At 36.5% G+C, this 19,815-nt stretch overlaps 2 protein-coding genes across 2 annotated transcripts in view; one reads left to right on the top strand and one right to left on the bottom strand.

Moving 5' to 3' along the window:
- magi1b (membrane associated guanylate kinase, WW and PDZ domain containing 1b) overlaps positions 1–13,799 on the top strand; it is a 125,531-nt gene extending 111,732 nt beyond the window's left edge. Inside the window, exons 20-23 of the mRNA XM_073825504.1 lie at positions 2,622–2,709; positions 3,108–3,251; positions 5,609–5,747; positions 11,939–13,799. Coding sequence (XP_073681605.1) covers positions 2,622–2,709; positions 3,108–3,251; positions 5,609–5,747; positions 11,939–13,146 — 1,579 coding nt within the window. The 3' untranslated portion in view covers positions 13,147–13,799. The remainder of the gene's footprint in view (positions 1–2,621; positions 2,710–3,107; positions 3,252–5,608; positions 5,748–11,938) is intronic.
- A 1,203-nt stretch (positions 13,800–15,002) lies between these two features.
- Positions 15,003–17,801, bottom strand: rhol (rhodopsin, like). The gene has a single exon (XM_073826110.1). It carries the CDS (start codon positions 17,756–17,758, stop codon positions 16,694–16,696), a length of 1,065 nt encoding a protein of 354 aa, XP_073682211.1. The 5' UTR covers positions 17,759–17,801; the 3' UTR covers positions 15,003–16,693.
- Between the last annotated feature and the right edge of the window lie 2,014 nt (positions 17,802–19,815).

Below are 19,815 nucleotides of genomic sequence, written 5' to 3'. Positions count from 1 at the left end.
TGAGTTTTTATCTCGCAATTCTGACTTTATAACACGCAGTTCTGAGTTTATATCTCACAATTCAGAGAAAAAAGTCAGAATTGCGGGGAAAAAGTAAGAATTTTGAGATATAAACTTACAATTGCAAGTTATAAAGTCAGAATTGCGAGATATAAACTCACAATTGTGACTTCTTAGAATTGCGAGTTTATATCTCACAATTGTAAAAAAAAAAAAAATTCTCAGAATTGAGTTTTTATCTCACAATTCTGACTTTAGAACATGTAATTGTGAGTTATTAAGTTAGAATTGTGAGATATAATTTTTTTTCCTCACAATTGCGAGTTTATATCTCACAATTCAGAGAAAAAAGTCAGAATTGTGGGGGGAAAAAAGTCAATTCTGAGAACAGTCAATTTTTCTTCCTCAAAATTAGACTTTATAACTCACAATTGGGAGTTTATATCTCACAATTCAGAGAAGAAAGTCAGAATTGCAAGGAAAACGTAAGAATTGTGAGAAAAAACTAATTGAGAGATATAAACTCACAATTGCATGTTATAAAGTCAGAATTGCGACAAACTCACAATTGTGACTTTTTTCAGAATTGTAAGCTTGTATCTCACAATTGTGATTTTATTCTTCTCAGAATTGAGTTTTTATCTAGCAATTCTAACTTTATAACATACAGTTGTGAGTTAAGTCAGAATTGTGAGATATAAACTCAATTATGAGAATATTATCTATTTTTTTTCCTCAAAATTGGACTTTAGAACTCACAACTGCAAGTTTATATTTCACAATTCAGAGAAAAAAGTCAGAATTGTGAGGGAAAAAGTAAGAATTGCGAGATATAAACTCACAATTTCGAGAAAAAACTAATTGCGAGATATAAACTCACAGTTGCAAGTTATAAAGTCAGAATTGCGAGATATAAACTCGCAGAGTTTAAACTCGTAGAGTCACAATCATGCAATTCTGACACTATAACACGCAATTGTGAGTTATTACTTCAGAATTGTGAGATATAAACTCAATTCTGAAAAGTCTATTTTTTTCCTCAAAATTTAACTTTATAACTCACAATTGCGAGTTTGTCGCAATTCAGAGAAAAAAGTCAGAATTGCGAAAAAAAATAAGAATTGTGGGCTATAAAGTCACAATTGGGATCTTTTTCAGAATTGCGAATTTATATCACATTTGTGATTTTTTTTCTCAGAATTGAGTTTATATCTCGCAATTCTGACTTTATAACACAAAATCGGAGTTATTACTTTAGAATTGTAAAATATAAACTCACAATTGCGAAAAAAAAAAACCTAATTGCCAGATATAAACTCACAGTTGCAAGTTATAAAGTCAGAATTGCGAGATATAAACTCGCAATTGTGACTTTTTTCAGAATTGTGAGTTTGTATCTCACAGTTGTTGTTTTTTTTTTTTATCAGAATTGAGTTTTTATCATGCAATTCTGACACTATAACACGCAATTGTGAGTTATTACTTCAGAATTGTGAGATATAAACTCAATTCTGAAAAGTCTATTTTTTTCCTCAAAATTGAACTTTATAACTCACAATTGCGAGTTTGTCGCAATTCAGAGAAAAAAGTCAGAATTGCGAAAAAAAAGTAAGAATTGTGGGATATAAAGTCACAATTGGGATCTTTTTCAGAATTGCGAATTTATATCACATTTGTGATTTTTTTTTTCTCAGAATTGAGTTTGTATCTCGCAATTCTGACTTTATAACACAAAATCGGAGTTATTACTTTAGAATTGTAAAATATAAACTCACAGTTGCGAAAAAAAAACTAATTGCGAGATATAAACTCACAGTTGCAAGTTATAAAGTCAGAATTGCGAGATATAAACTCGCAATTGTGACTTTTTTCAGAATTGTGAGTTTGTATCTCACAGTTGTTGTTTTTTTTATCAGAATTGAGTTTTTATCATGCAATTCTGACACTATAACACGCAATTGTGAGTTATTACTTCAGAATTGTGAGATATAAATTCAATTCTGAAAAGTCTATTTTTTTTACCTCAAAATTGAACTTTATAACTCACAATTGCGAGTTTGTCGCAATTCAGAGAAAAAAGTCAGAATTGCGAAAAAAAATATAAAGTCACAACTGGGATCTTTTTCAGAATTGCGAATTTATATCACATTTGTGATTTTTTTTTTTCTCAGAATTGAGTTTATATCTCGCAATTCTGACTTTATAACACAAAATCGTGAGTTATTACTTCAGAATTGTGAGATATAAACTCAATTCTGAAAAGTCTATTTTTTTCCTCAAAATTGGACTTTATAACTCACAATTGCGAGGATTGTGAGAATTGTGGGATATAAAGTCACAATCTTTTTCAGAATTGCACATTTATATCACATTTGTGATTTTTTTTTTCTCAGAATTGAGTTTATATCTCGCAATTCTGACTTTATAACACAAAATCGTGAGTTATTACTTTCGAATTGTAAAATATAAACTCACAATTGTGATTTTTTTTTTACTCAGAATTTAGTTTTTATCTTGCAATTCTTTACAAACTCAATTCAGAGTCACCAGGTGATACTAGAGCTACTATATGTCAGTGCTCATAATTTTACAAAAGTTTTGTTGCTGTCTTTTTTACCCAGAAACAACACCAAACCAAAACAGGAGTCTTTTGAGTTCAAAGCCCCACAAGCTCCACCCCCTCCAGCTCCAACACAGCCTTCAAATCAGGTACATCACTCACTCCTTCAGATGTTTGGGCCTTCGAGAGAGGGCATGCCAGTAGTCAAACAAACTGTCAAAAACAAAACAAGGCCAACTGTTCTAAACATCGAAGCGAATTTGTGAAACTCACATTATGACTTATTTTACACCCGAGGTTTCGTGATTCTATGGTGGTATTGTGTTTGTTAGTACCTCACGATGGCTTTGTCCAGCCTTTCCTACCTAAAATACCTTCAGCGTCCGATCAATTATTTAAGCTCTTCCTCTGATGCTTCTGCTATCTAATACATGTGACTTCCCTGCAGGTGCTTTCATTTCCTCTGTTGAAATAGGAGCCTAGATGAAAAAAATGATGTGATTATAGATTCATCGCTGACCTTGGCGAATATGTGTTTGTGTTTTAGGATGCTGAGTTTTACTCTGTCGATCTGGAGAGGGACAACAAAGGCTTCGGTTTCAGCCTTAGAGGGGGTCGAGAGTACAACATGGACCTGTATGTGCTGAGACTAGCAGAGGACGGAGCAGCCGTGCGAAACGGGAAGATGAGGGTATGTGCAGTTATGAATTAGGACACACGTGTTAGGATTTAATCATACTTGAATCTGAAACTGATTGATTTTGACTTATGTCATCTAGGATTGCACAAGGATTAGTTTTGATAGGTAGCTATCGTTTGTATGAGTGGTCTTAAAATGCTGTTAGTTTCATTTTTATTTAAGTATAACTAATAAACATAAAGAAATAATTATTATATTGTTTTATTTAAATATATTTTAATATTATATTTTAAATTACATAAGAATTTTAAGAATATATTATATTGAATATTTTAAGTGTTAGATTAATATTAATAGATTAAATGCTTTTTATTTAAATTTTAATTAAAATATTAAATTAAATGATTATATTTAAGTGAAATAAAATATTATATTTAATTAAAATATTAATTGAATGTAAATATATTTTAATATTATATTATGAATTTTAATAAATGCAACATTATAATATTAATAATAATATAATTATTATTTATTCATAATTGTTAATTTGAATGAAAATTCATAATTTTTAAAACTTTCCTTTAAATTTTTAATTAAATTATTGTATATTTAATTAAAATATATGATATTTATTTATTTAACGTATATTTTAATAATATATTATGAATTTGAACAAATACAATATTATTAATAATAATAATAATAATTCAGTTATTTATTTATTAATATCTTAAGTGTTCGATTAATTTTAATAGATGAAATGTTAATTTTAATTAAAATATTAAATTATATGATTATATATTAAAATAATATATAATAATAATTTTCATGTAATTTAAATTAATTAATTTTAATAAATGCAACATTATATTAATAATAATAGTATAATTATTATTTATTTATAATTAATTTAAATTAAATACATCATTTTTAAATCTTTTCTTTTACATTTTAAATTATTGTATATTTAAATAAAATAAATAATATTTATTGATTTAAAATATATTTTATTATTATATTATGACTTAATAAATGCAACATTATATTAATAATAATAATAATAATAATAATAATGTAATTATTATTTATTTATTTGGAATTTAGTTTATTAAGTGAAAATTCATCATTAAAAATGTAAATTTTAAATTAAATGATTATATACTTCATTGAAATGGATATAAATATTTATTGATTTTAAATATATTTTGATATTGTATTATGAATTGTAATAAATGCCACATTATATTATTAATAATAATTTAATTATTACAATAACTATTATAATAATTTTTAATAAGCATTATTATATTATATTATTATGTATATTTTAAGTTAGATAAATTTTAATAGATGAAAATTCAGAATTTTATATTTAATTTTAAATATTAAATTAAATTATTATATATTTATTTATTAAATGATTGATTTTAAATATATTTTATTTTATGTTTTATTATCAATTTGAATAAATAAACCATTAAATTATTATTATTGATTATATTATATTTGATTATATTATGAATGTTTTAAGCGTTAGATGAATTGTAATAGATAAAAACTAACTTATAAATACACTGATATTATGAATTAATTTTAAATATATTTTAAGTGTTACATGAATTTTAATAGATGAAACTTCATATTTTTATTTTATTTTAAATATTAAATGATTTTTTATTTAATTTAAAAATATATATTTTTTAATCTTTTTTAAATATATTTTAATATTATATTATGAATTTTAATAAATGAAACATTAGATTATTATTAATAATAACAATAACAATATAATTATTATATTATGAATGTTTTAAGTGTTAAATTTTAATAGAAGAAATAATTTTAACTTACATTTTTTAACAAATGATTCTATATTTAATTAAAATACACTGATCATTTAAATAATTGCAACATTATATTATATTAAATAGGTTAAATTAAATTAAATTATTTTAAAGTTATTATTTATTTGATCATTTGCTCCCCTAACAAATTCTATAATCAGACTATAACCATAGTCATCATAGAAGTGTTCTTAAACTGTGGATTTTTCTAAAACAAATAAGATTAGAAAAATTAGCTTTCCATTAGCACATGCTAACAAATCAAATTCAGAACCCGCCTCTGCAAGTTAGATGAGAGGATGGTAGCGCAGGGACTCTGCGAAGCGCAGCGAGTTGTCAGCCGAAGACCCATTTTTGTGGAAACGGTATTCCCTTGACGATAAGCTCTGACAGCTAACCAGAGGCAGAGAGGAAAATAGAACAAAGGAAATTCTACCTTCCTCTTCATCTTTAGCTTTCTCTATGCGTGGCGGTGTTTACTGGATGTCACCGCTAAATATAGGCTCCTCCGCCTTATTTTTATGCTCTCCACGTCCTTTCTTCCTCTCTTTATCTCTCTAGGTTGGAGACGAGATCCTGGAGATCAATGGGGAGAGCACCAAGGGCATGAAGCACGCCCGTGCCATTGAACTGATCAAAAACGGTGGCCGAAAAGTCCACCTGGTCCTAAGGAGGGGGGACGGCTCGGTGCCAGAATATGGTGGGTCAATCTACGAGAACATCCCCTTCTCCCCTGTCTTCACCCCTTGAGGAGTTCTCCCCCCAACGGGGGTCGGCAACACCACCACCTCTTCTTTTCTGCGCACTGGCCCTCTCCTCTGACCTCCTCCTGGGTGATGGGCCTTCCACTTGCTGCTCTTGCCCCCCTTGCCTCTGTGCACTGGGCTAGCCTAGGGGACTATGGGATATGTGGCTTTTGGGTGGTGGTTGTGGCACATGCTTTTCGTAATTCTTCACAAGATTAAAAAAAGCGCAAAGCGAAGAAGCAGAAATATTAACGTTTCTAAAACTGGATATACGTTTATTGTTTTTCAGAGGAAAAAGAAAAAAAATATGATAAACTCCGTCGTGCCCTCCTCCATTGAGGTGGCACGACCATGTCAGTGAGTTGTAACATATTTATGATATTTATTGAAGGTGAATGTAAGCTACTGAGAAGAGTCTTTAAGGAGACTCCATGACTACAACGCGTTCTGAAATCATTAGCCGTTTCGGTCCGAACTCACAATACTGTATTCCACATATTCACGGATCTTTTTTTGCACGTTGTACATGTCAACTGCCTCTTTTTGCGAACGATGCAAATGGTTCCTAAACTCCACATTCCATAATCAGTTTTTTTTGGGTTGCATCTAACGGATTGTTATCGGACGTTACATCTTTTTCATTTACAGACAGAAAGCAACTCACTTATTGAGCATAATGTCAGTGCCGCATGATGTCAGTGAATATCTAAATGTGTTTTTTTCTTTCTTGTCAATTTCCATAATATTTATGGAAAATTCATGTACTAATTTGCCACCGTTTTTTTTTTTATTTTTTATTTTTATTTGATATGCCTTTGTTTTCGGTCTTGACCATTTAAAGATGCTCATTCATGTATTTTGTCAAGTTCAGAATGTGATATAATGTGTCCTTTCCCGCACCAACATGATATCTCTGTGAGGTTGTATATTTTTATACCATTTTGTACTTGTTTTTCTCATTTTTCTCTTCCACGTCTCACCACTTTTTGGTTTACTTTCTGTTTGCAATGTAAACTGCTTCATATGGTGTGTGTGTTTGTGCACATAAGCTTGTTACGGCATCCACATCTCACTGTCTTTGGGTTGGTTTGCTGCTGGGTGAGAATGTGTGCGTGTGTGTACGTACGTGTGTGTGAGCGTTTCCGGCTTTCTCTCTCTGTTACTGTTGATTTTTCACTCAAGGGTGGGGGCGTTTTATGGACAATCTCTATCTTTGACTAATTGATAAAATAAACACTGTTTCCATTGCAAAAGAGCATAACTCTCTCACGACTGTTGTTTAAGGGATCTAAATACTCTGCTTCTCTCTCTTCTTTTTTTTTTTTTTTTGTTTATCTATCTTTTTCTGTTGTTCTGGGCTCTTCCTTCCACCCCTAGCGATGGTTGCTCCCCAAGTCGCTGCTTGTATGAGATCTGAAAAGACAGGAGAGCCTGCTTTCTACCAAAATCAGACCACGGTTTGTAGATCCCGTGTTCCGTCTCATCACATATCTGGCAGTTTTCTGTGCTGTGGCTTCCACTCAACTGTACTGTCCCTTGCAAGTTCATTTACACAGAATGCATTGCCAGTGCTCTGGCCATTCCTGACATTGTGACCTGAATGAGTGGGTTCATTCTTGCATTTAAAGTTTGTCGACATCCCCACAGACGAAATGAGAACCTCATCAGTGAATGCAATTTTTCTTTTTCTTTTTTGTTATTAGTGGGTGTTGTTTATTTTTTATTGTCATGCGTTTTTATTTTGTCGACGTTTGCCACCAACCAAAGCCATTAACTGGTACAGGTAACTTTTTTTTTGACTCTGGATCCCTGTCTTATCTTCAGCATGTTAGGTTTCTTTCACAAAAAGTAGAGAATATTTAGGTATGTTAGTTTTGAACTTCAGAAAAGAGTCGTGGGAACAGAAAGGTTTGCCTGCAAGTTTTGACTCAGGTTTGTTACATCCATTTTTCTAATCATATAGACATGTCTCTCACAAGCCAGTGACCATCTGGATATTTCAACTTTTGAACAGCATTGTAAAAGCATCAAATGCATGAGTTCATCATTTGCCTCAGCACTTAAACTATTCTTAATTGTTGCCTGAACACATTCAGGGTAGGAACAGAATCAGTAAGTACGCTACCATGCACAGTTATAGCAGATTTCTGCACAGTCAAGCTGAAGTCATCATTTGTCCGTCCAAGTATACAGTACATGGCAAAGAATACTCAAATACTTTTAAGTAATTCAAAAAAATGGTTGTGCATAACCTCTGCCTTTTGAAGCACAATGTCAAGGCCAATTGTAATTAGGTTAATATGTACACATATTGGACAAAGCCATGCTACAGTTGCAATATTCAGATTGGTTAGTCCAATTTCACAGAAGCAAACTAGTGCTATTTCTGTTTCACCGTGTCCTAACTACATGCGATGCCATGCCATGACATGCAAGAAAAGATATTTTTTTTTATGGTAGTCCGAGCAACAGTGACGCGCAAACTTTCTATTTTAGAAACGGTTTCCATTTTCTGACTATCTCTGTCCACACTACACAAATGTCACTTGACTATTCATAATGAGCATAATGTTATTGTTTACAAGGTCGTCAAGGATACTCGGAGCGAATATGTGGGCAGTCATGCCATCATTTTTAAAAGTCTTTGTTTTGGTCCTTTTACACTGAGGCTACGTTTACACTAGTGCATTTTCGTAACTTGATTTACATTACTTAAGTGTTTTCGACCCTCGAAAACTGAGACTTTTGAAAACGCTTGCAGACCCCGTTTTAGGCTACATTTAAAAAAACTAGAAAGTTTTTCACTTGCGTTGTTCATGTAAATCCAAGCAACAACGACACTCGAAGTTTCTATTTTAGAAACGGTTTCCATTTTCTGACATCGGGGCTGGAACAATAACAACAATCTATGGCACTGTTTACACTAGTGCGTTTTTTTTTTTTTTTAATGGTGTTTTAAAATGAAAACGATCCTTGTCTACACTGGCATTTTCACTGCGTTTCAGAAACTATCTCCGTCCATACTACACAAAGATTCCCGTATTGGGTGTTTACATGGAAACGATAATGGTGACGTTTTCAAAAACTTGCACTTTGAACCCCTTTTTCAAAATTATGCGTTTTCAGTTGCCAAAAAGCCGAACAGACAAAACCATAGACTGTAAAAAAAGATGGACGACGCATCTCCGCTCCATTCCATATAGAAAAGTGAAGCCAAAGCGTTTCAATATGGCCGCTGCCATCATAGGGGAAATTACGTCATTTGGAGCCAGAGTCTGGGCAGTAGAGATTCGTTTGGAGCCAGAGTCTGGGCAGTAGAGATTCGTTTGGAGCCAGAGTCTGCGCAGTAGAGATTCGTTTGGAGCCAGAGTCTGCGCAGTAGAGATTTGTTTGGAGCCAGAGTCTGCACAGTAGAGATTCGTTTGGAGCCAGAGTCTGGGCAGTAGAGATTCGTTTGGAGCCAGAGTCTGCGCAGTAGAGATTCGTTTGGAGCCAGAGTCTGCGCAGTAGAGATTCGTTTGGAGCCAGAGTCTGGGCAGTAGAGATTCGTTTGGAGCCAGAGTCTGCGCAGTAGAGATTTGTTTGGAGCCAGAGTCTGGGCAGTAGAGATTCGTTTGGAGCCAGAGTCTGCGCAGTAGAGATTCGTTTGGAGCCAGAGTCTGCGCAGTAGAGATTCGTTTGGAGCCAGAGTCTGGGCAGTAGAGATTCGTTTGGAGCCAGAGTCTGCGCAGTAGAGATTTGTTTGGAGCCAGAGTCTGCGCAGTAGAGATTCGTTTGGAGCCAGAGTCTGGGCAGTAGAGATTCGTTTGGAGCCAGAGTCTGCGCAGTAGAGATTCGTTTGGAGCCAGAGTCTGCGCAGTAGAGATTCGTTTGGAGCCAGAGCCTGGGCAGTAGAGATTCGTTTGTAGCCAGAGCCTGGGCAGTAGAGATTCGTTTGGAGCCAGAGTCTGCGCAGTAGAGATTCGTTTGGAGCCAGAGCCTGGGCAGTAGAGATTCGTTTGGAGCCAGAGTCTGCGCAGTAGAGATTCGTTTGGAGCCAGAGTCTGCGCAGTAGTGTCGTGAGGTGGAGCCGCGGTATCAAAGTCCCGCCCAAACTTCCGCAGACGCAATCGCAAGATCACAATTATGACACCACACCCCGTTTTTATAGCATCAAATAACTACCTAAAAGCAAACTTTTTAGAAAAATGAACACTTGAACATGAATCAGCATTATAAGAACTACCTCACACGATGGAAACCATCTTTGGAAAAAAATAATTTGAAGTGTAATTCGATTATTTAGTTTGTCTCACGTCCCATTAGATAACATGGAGAGGGCGGGGTTTATGACCTATACTGCAGCCGGCCACTGGGGGGCAATCGAAAACTTTTGGCTTCACTTTTCGGGACTCGTGTGGCACACTTGGGCAAAACACATAAAAAGTTTCCCGTTTTTTAGCTGAAAACGTTGTGTAAACGGCCCCTTAGTTTTAAAACTCCGGGGTTGCGTTTCAGTGTAAACGGACCAAAGCGGAAGACTTTTGAAAATGATGCCGTGACTGCCCACATTCGCTCTGCATATCCTTCATACTCATTGTTGTACCCATAGATATGTATAGGTAGATTCCCAATTCGACTGCTCCAAGCATGTAGACACGTCCACCATCTAAAAATTAGGGCATCTACCTGCATGTTTTCAAACTAAAACGGGGTCTGCAATGTTTTTGAAAGTCTCAGTTTTCGAGGTTTAAAAATCCCGGAGACAGGTGTAACCATAGTAAAAGTTATGTTTTAAAACGAAAACGCACTATTGTAATTGTAGCCTAAAACAGTGATAATCTCAGCTACTCATTATGTGCTTTATTTAAAATGTCTAATGAGTTTTGTATGTTAAACCTGCGAACTCAATGCGAACCAACAAGTGTTTTCCATGACAAAGATGGCATCAGCCACTCAGTAAGTACTTTTAAAAGGGGTTAATATTCATTAAATTAATTATTAACTTGTCCATTTTGAATGGTTATGATATTTGAGGGATCCTATCGTGTTTCGTTGTCGCGTCTGGTTAGGACACAGTGTTAAACAAATAGGATGGAAAGCTGGAATGCACTGAACTGATGTTCACATTACCAGACTTTCATGTACAACAAACCCAGAAACATGCAGCTTGTTGCTAGATGCATGACAAATGAAAACAATGTGTTTTAAAATGGACTCAAAATCAATTGACTCATATCAAATACGGTTTGATATCCTCCGACTGGATGGAGTTATAATCGGAAGCTGTGCCAATCATGCATTACATGATTTTCTGTGAAATCTGTCAAGTCCGACTGACCAAAATCTGTAGACTGGCTTTAACGTTTGTCAGCAAGCACTGACTGCAAAAATCTGAGCAAAAGTCATGTAGTGGATTCCAGCTATGACTGTTGTTTTAGTCTGACTGGAATCAGACTTTTAAAGTGCATGTAAACGTACTTAAAGGAATAGTTGACCCCAAAATAAAAAGGCTGTCATTAATTACTCACCCTCATGTCGTTCCAAACACATAAGACCTTTGTTCATTTTCTAAACACAAATTAAGATACTTTTGATGAAATTCGAGAGCTTTCTGACTCTAGATAGACAGCAACTCAACTGACACGTTCAAGGCCCAAAATGGTCAGAAAGGACATTGTTAAAAAGTATTTGAGACATCAGTGGTTCAACCTTAATTTTACGAAGCTACGAAAATACTTTTTGCATGCAAAGAAACAAAAATAATGAATAAAGTCTTTCTTTTTGCTTGCTTTGCACACAAAAAAGTGTTCTCGTAGCTTCATAAAATTAAGGTTGAACCACTGATGTCACATGGACTATTTTAACAATGTCCTTACAACCTTTATGAGCCTTGAACGTAGTTGCGTTGCTGTCTATGCAGGGTCAGAAATCTCTCGGATTTCATCAAAAATATATTAGTTTGTGTTCCGTGGATGACCGAAGGTTGAGTAATTAATGCCAGAATTAAAATTTTTAGGTGAACTAATCATGGTAAGAGCTTAACCAATATGAGCTTTGAAAACATAGTGATGATAAAGACACATTCAAGATCCATCACAAACATGACACTTGTTCAGGCAGTATGTAACAACTGAGTTCACCCATGATTACTCATATCTTACAGACGGCATCAACGACGGCAACGGCCTCAGCGCCGGTGCACAAACTGTTTCGGAAGTGAACGCAGCTCCTCCCGAAAGTCGGCCCCACCCACCATCGGAGTCCAGCTATCCACCAGATCTTCACAAACCATCACGAAATGACGACAGAAGGGCGCGGGAGTCGGGCCAACGGGAGCACGGCCACCGGTCAAACCACCGCCACAACAACCACCGACACCGCTCCCCTGAGAAAAAGAGCAGGAGCAAGGGGCACAGCAAGGACAGTGGAACCTCAAAGCCTCACAAGAGGAAGGGCGACAAGAAGAAGTCCAGCACTGATGACTCACACCATCACCACCACCACCACCACCACAGTCACAACCAGAACCACCATCACCACCGGAAGCACCGCTCCCCAGAGAGGCGCAGAGCTCGGAGCGCTGAGAACACCTTGGACAGTCGATACGACCGGAGGCACGGTCGCTCGCCGGATAGACGCCACCATCACCAATCTTCTCCTCGCAGACACAGCTCACCTCAGCGATCACCCCACCGATCCGGTTATCGCCGCAGCTCTCCTTACCGCCGTAGATCCCCCTACCGTTCCCCTCAACGATCCAGATACCAGTCTCCCTCGAGACGTCCCATGGCTTCCTCAGATAAACCCTACAACGGTGAGTTCGACAGGGGGCTGGATGTGACCTTAAAAGAGCCTCCTCCTCCAAAGCCTCAGTCGCGATTTGAGAGCATTCCACATTTGGCGGCGTCCCTGGACCGGCTCGATCTGGAAGGCACCCTACCGAGAGAGCCACCTGGCTACTTTGACGACCTTTCCCCGATGGAGCGAGCCTACCAAGACTCGTCCCTTCTCCGCGGGGCTTCTCGTGACGGCACCTTTCCCCGCGTTCGGACACCCGACTCGGATTCAGCCTTCCGGAACTACAACTCTCTATTGAGGGGCCGCTCTCCTGTGAGAAGTGGGGGCAGACAGGACGGATACCGTAGAGACGAGTCTCCGGTTTCAAACTCGTACCGGACAAGGAGTCTAGGTCGAGACCTGTCTCCCATTAGGGGGTACCGCGATGATGATGATGAGGAAGAAGAGGAGGACGAATCCCAGCTGAGTGAGTATTCAGGCACGCTCAGATCCAATTACAGTAGAGCCAACAACAACGTACCTGAGCCGAAGAGGACGGCCTACAAAGACAGCCCCAAAGACCTCAGCATCTGATTGAAGGACGCCATTCCCAGAACCCACTGTCCACACGAGCCTTCGTCCAAGGACTGCGCAGACCCTGGATACTAAATTATTGATTTGAAATCCGGTGTTTTCTCATGGTTGAACATCTTTACAACTCTCAACAGCAGAAGAATGATTTTGTTTCTTTCCATCGAAGTGTCATTTTGGTTTCTTTTATGACCCTTTTTATAAATCTGCTAGCAGTTCTACAGAGTTTGACAACTATGTATAAAGAAAACGATTATGTGCCTAACAGTACCATTCTTGGTGTTTTCTTTTTTGTTTTTTCTTTCGTTTGGTTTTATGAAGGACAGCCTTTTGGACTACTGTCCGATTACGAAACCTTCTGTTACAGAGAGCCCTCTCATGCACCGAGCAGCTCAGTCAATGTGGTGCTCAGACATATACTGTGCATGTCTTTACACTTTCAATGTCCTTTCTCTCTTTTATTTTCTTTCTCTTCCCCAGTGCCACTGTTTTTTAGACATTTGACCAGAGTATAGCACAAGCCTGCATTCGTTTGTATATTTTTGACAGTTTGCAGTATGTGTACATTCAGAGGTGATCATTTTAAAAAGAATGAAGGGATAATGAAATAAAAACTATGATGATAATGTTCAAAAAATAAAAACAGTATATATACACATCTTGATGGTCTTTCTTATACTTCTCAAGCTTTCCGCAAAAAAGGAAATAGGCTAGTTAGCGGGTCAAGCGGAGGATAACTTGGACTGCGAAAATTTATTCAAGATGGATGCGTGTGGGAGGTAGAGACTGTGTTTAACTGCACTAGCTTCTTCTCTAACACTTTGCCAACATGTCTGGAAAATAAAGAGGAGGAGAGAACAAAGACTTCTTTATCTTCTTGGCAGTTCAAAAGGTGAAGGAAAAGAGATTCAATACACTACCCACGGAGTCGACAGCTTTTTAAAAATCCAGTGAGAACTCCTTCTCTCGGGTTATCAGATGAATAAGAGACTGAGCCTTCCACTCTAGCTTAAAGAGAATGATGTGAATGCATAAAACGAGAAATGCATCAGGTGTACTTTGTTCTCTGCAGCAAAAGTAGGGATAAAGTGGTTAGGGATCAGAGGGAATTAGTATGTCCTTGCTTCAACAACATAAGTTTATAGAATAAGAATAAACACTCCTGGCCAAGATAAGTGTTTTGAGGACCTTTATCCTTATGCATTTTTATTCAACTTTCAGCTTTGCACAACAAAATCTGGGGGTTAAAACTGTTTAGCTAATGCTTGTACAATTTGGTCTACAGAAATCTATTGAAAAGGTGGAACTCATGATTTTAACACATGAAAAGGTGACTCTGCGGAAGAACAACGTGCGACTGACAGCTCTCTAATATCTGGCACGAAATAAAAGTAGTTGATTCATTCCTGGAATGACAGTGTTAGTTGAGCTACCTGGTATGAATGGCTGTTATTTTGACCTCATTTTAGTCCCACTGCTGCATCCAAGAATAGAAGGCCTACATTTTGGAGAATGAAAAAAGCATTGGAGTGACGTAAGCTACAGACACTGTTGCTTTCCTGCCGTGAAAAAGTATGCTGACTTCCCAACATCCAGATCCGAACAAAAACCAATGTACTGTGCACTACAGTACTTCTATCTATCTATCTATCTATCTATCTTAGGCTAGCGCCTGTGCCTTTTACTTCTGTTTATGCAGGTTTGAATTTTTATTCTGCTGTACATCAGGGGGAGGGTAGGAGGTTTCTAGGTTGCTATAGTTACCTCAAGGTCATTTTTACAGAGTTTCATAGGCATTTGTTTCCAGAGAGCATAGTGCAAAAACCTTAAAACGGCAATACAAATCAAGGAAACATTGATTGAACTTTAAATGTTTAATTTTCCTTGCTAACATGACAGGCAGTGAGTTTGTTTGTAGTTGTATTTGGCAGTCAGTTACATTTAATAAAAAAGTGATTCTTTGTTTCATTCATTGAATACCCTTGTATTTATCTCAATCCTATTTAGCACATTCTCTTGCAGCTGGTATAAGGTAACATTGCGGATACATTTTTGCAACAATCAATATTCAGCTATAATGTTACTTAATATACCTAGTACATTGGCGGTATGTAGCGTTTTTATTCTGCTCAAATTCACGAAACTAGATTATTCTAAATTAAACTAAGTTATACAGTTTTAATATGTTTTAAAATGTAATTTATTCATGTGATGTCAAAGCTGAATTTTCATCATCACACGATCCTTCAGAAATCAATATGCTGATATCAATGTTAATTTGTGCTGCTTATTTTTTGCAGAAACCGTAAGGGGCTGGGTAAAAAATATCCATTTCTCGATTTGAATTGATTCTCATTTTTACTAAACTATCTTAAAATTCTTAAATCCCAAGAATCGAAAGACGAGCCTGTTTTCAGTAAATGACCAAAATATTGTAGCGAGCCTTCCATCCAATAAATTGCAATAAGCTTTGTGGTTTGTTAATTTTAATATGAAATAAAGTCTCAGATTTCAAATTCTGTTCATTTTAGTCCAATATTAAAAGAATAAATATCGTTCTGGCGCTGTTTAATGAGGAGTGACAGATCGCTGTAGTGCCTCAGTTTAAGAGCCGCACACCTCAAATGATCGTCTCCTCCCGCTTTGATACAGTTACAGCACGAAATAAACTTGAATAAACACCCAAAGATATGTTAAAAGAAAGAGTACAACTTACCGAAATCCATACTCTGTCTGATGTAATCGCTCATTCGGTGTTTCAACCACGTTAAGACCTCAATATAATGGCTTGTAAACAATGTCAGGTAAGGTCACATTTACCTTATAAAAAAAAAAACATTAGGTGGCCATAAACTCGTTAGTAAGCTCTGGGAGGAGCATTTTGCTATATATGTGCACCATATAACATATTCATTATAATTTTTACTGTTCTTTATATTTAAGTTTAAATAAATCCGTCAAGCTTTTATGACAGGCACCATTTAAATGTTTATATTTCTTCTATATTCCTACTTTTAGCTTAGTTTAGTATTATCATTTTAACTTATAGTAATGAAGTATCAACTGACTGTATATTTTACTGCATTAGATTTTTTTTCTTTGAGAAAACGTCCAGTGTACTGTTCCTGATATATATCCAAAATAACTGATCAAACTTAATCAAATCGATTTACAAGCTTGTAAAGCATAATAAAATCGAATCGTGAAATTTGTGTCAAAACCCAGCCCTATCCTTAATAAAGGATTTTTTTAAATCAAAAATAAAATAAAATCTGCACTCAAATATATATAGAATCTCAAGTATGAATAGAATTGGAAGTAGTAATAAAGTGCTGTTCTTGTCACATAATAATAATAATTGTAATAATATTAATATATTTTATATTCCCATCCACAATCTGACCTGTACTGAAATGTCTGTCCGCTGAAATATTAGTATACAATTTTATCTGCCATGCCAGAATTTTCCATATGTCCATACAGGGAAGTAGCTGTCATAGTTTGCAGACAGCTGAACTGTTTATTCCGCAAATAGCCTAGAGGATGACCCTCAGGCAGAAGATTCAGAGCTGGAGACAGATGATGTCTCCGTCTTGGACTTCGAGGTGGAACTTCCTTCCTCCTCATCATGGAAAGGATCTTTTCCACAGCACAGTATTAGCATCATGGAGTGACGGAACTGCTTATTCATGAAGACGTAAATGAGCGGGTTATAGAGTGCCGAGCTCTTGGCGAAAAAAGCTGGGATGGTCATAAAAATGGGGCTGAACTGACTCCCCTGGTGGGTGAAGATATACCAGGCGACGCTGGCGTAGGGTAGCCAACATATGAGGAAAGCAATGACCATGAGGACTACCATTCGAGTAACTTCTCGCTCTGCCCTCTGGGTTGTCTCCGATTCTTGCTGCTGGGCGGCTGCGACCTTGACAGTGCAAAGCAGACGGCCGTAGCAGAAAGAAATGATAGTGAGAGGGATTGAAAAGTGCACGACGAACATGTAGATCACAAAAGACTCATTCTCAGTCTCAGGATTCAACGTGTAATAGTCCACTCCGCACGAACACTGCAGGCCCTCTGGAATGTAGCGGGACCATCCGAGGAGGGGCGGTATGGCGCATGAACAGGCCATTGTCCAAGAAATAGCGACACCGAAGGTGGCGTGGAGTTGCGTGAAGCGAAATTTGGTGAAGGGCTTGCAGACAACCACCCATCTCTCAACTGCCAAGACAACCAGAGACCAGAGCGCAATCTCACCACCTAGAGTAGCGAAGAGACCCTCCAGGTTGCAGCCGGCACGTCCCAGCACGAAATATCCATGTAAGGAGGTGTAGAAGGTAGTCGTGAATCCACCAAACACCATAAAGAGGTCAGCCACAGCTAAATTCAAAAGGATGTAGTTCAGGGGGGTTCGCAGCTTTTTGTTTTCAATGGTCACGTACAACGTGAGGCCGTTGACGGGAATGCAGGTCACGATGAGGAAGAACATGTATGCGGCGACGCAGTAGAATGCCAGCGGTGAGGCCAGGTAGTATTGTGGGTATTCATAAGGGCTGCGCACCACGCCAGTCACATTGGACATGGGAATGTAAAAGTCTGGTCCCTCTGTGCCATTCATGATGAAAAGTTGGTTTCTCCACCCCTTGTTGTCGGTTTGTTTGGTCTGGGAAATTGAGCACACTCCGCTTGGGTGCCTTTAAAAGACAGATTATAGATTAGCATATGACTGGTCAGCAGAATTGTGGTTCAGGCAATGCTTATTATAATCACTGACCTACACTTCAGGTTATCTGGATTAAATCTGTCTGCATCAGTTGGGTTAAACAGATCAGCTGGTGTGTAGAGCAATGTATTCTGGTTTCTAAAGCAACACACCTCACGTTGTCTCCTTATTTAGTATGTGTCATCTTTAAAATATCTACTTGAAGTCAAAAGTTTTCATACACCTTGCAGAATTTGCAAAATGTTAATTATTTGACCAATTTCACATAAAAGATGTTTACATATAGTCCACAAGTGAAATTAACCTGTTCAAAAGTTTACACAAACTTGATTCTTAATACTGTGTTGCTACCTGAATGATCCACAACTGTTTTTTTTTAGTGATAGTTGTTCATGATTCCCTTGTTTTTCCTAAAAAGTTAAACTGCCTGCTGTTCTTCAGAAAAATCCTTCAGGTCCCACAAATTCTTTGTTTTTTTCCGCATTTCTGTGTATTTAAACTCTTTCCAACAATGACTGTATGATTTTGTGAAGGTTACAGAAAGTTCAAACATTCACTGATGCTTCAGAAGGAAAAACTGTGCATCAAGAACCAGGGGTGTAAACTTTTGAACGGAATAAGGATGTGTGCATTTTTCTTATTTTGCCTAAATATCTTTTTTTTTTTTTTTTTTTCTCCATTTAGTACTGCCCTTCAGAAGCTACAGAAGACATTTACATGTTCCCCAGAAGACAAAATAAGTAAAATTTTCCCTGATCTTCAAATTCTTAATACATCGTGTTTCCTTCTGGAGAATCAGTGAGCGTTTGAACCTTCTGTAATAGTAAGAGTAAGAGTCCCTCAGTTGTCCTCGGTGTGAAAAGATTAATCTCAAAATCATACAGTCATTGCTGGAAAGAGTTTAAATACACAAAAATGCTAAAAAAACAAAGAATTTGTGGGACCTGAAGGATTTTTCTGAAGAACAGCAGACAGTTTAACTGTTTAGGACTGTTTAGGGACTCATGAACAACTATCACTGAACAAAAAAAAAAGAAAAAAACACAGCTGTGGATCATTCAGGTAACAACACAATATTAAGAATCAAGTGTATGTAAACTTTTGAACGGGTCATTTTTATAAATTCAACCATTATTTTATCTTGTGGACTATATGTAAACGTATTTTATGTGAAATATCTTATTCTGGTCAGTCCTAAATAAACAATAACAAGCATTTTGCATGATCCCTCTTATTCTGCAAGGTCGATGTAAACTTTTGACTTCAACTTTCTTTCTTCAGTTCAGTCGAAAAGAAATTAAGGTTTTTGAGGAAAACATTCCAGGATTTTTCTCCATATAGTGGACTTAAATGGGGATAAATGGAAGGTCCAACACATGTGATCTTTTCAATGTGTGAAGTCAAGCTATTGCAAGATGAGCATTTGTGGTTAAAAAAGTATTTACATTTTTATTTTACAATTAGAAAACAACCGATAATTTTGCTAGATAAGACCCATATTTCTTGGCTGGGATCATGTAGAGCCCTTTGAAGCTGCATTGAAACTGCAATTTGGACCTTCAACCCGTTGATCCATACTGAAGTCCACTATATTGAGAAAAATCCTGGAATGTTTTCCCCAAAAACCTTAATTTCTTTTTGAATGAAGAAAGAAAGACATGAACATCTTGGATGCCATGGGGGTGAGTAAATTATCAGGATTTTTTTTTTTTTTTTTTTTTTTTTGCTGGGAGAGTGAACTATTCCTTTAATCAGATTTTTGATTTGATTTATGTTTTATAACTTAAACGCTAACAATTACAGTTTGACCCTAGCCTTGGACCCATCCTAACATACCTTAATGTATTATCCACTAAAATCCAAAACACTAATACATAAAATTGTTATAAAAACTCGAAGAACCTTGATATAGTAAATATAGATATTATTTATGATATAGTATTATTTATTTA

Source organism: Garra rufa, chromosome 20 (genome assembly GCF_049309525.1).
Source record: "Garra rufa chromosome 20, GarRuf1.0, whole genome shotgun sequence".
In the NCBI taxonomy this organism is placed as follows: domain Eukaryota; kingdom Metazoa; phylum Chordata; class Actinopteri; order Cypriniformes; family Cyprinidae; genus Garra; species Garra rufa.
Note: the sequence above shows the minus strand (reverse complement) of the source record. Positions and strands in the feature narration are given on the sequence as shown.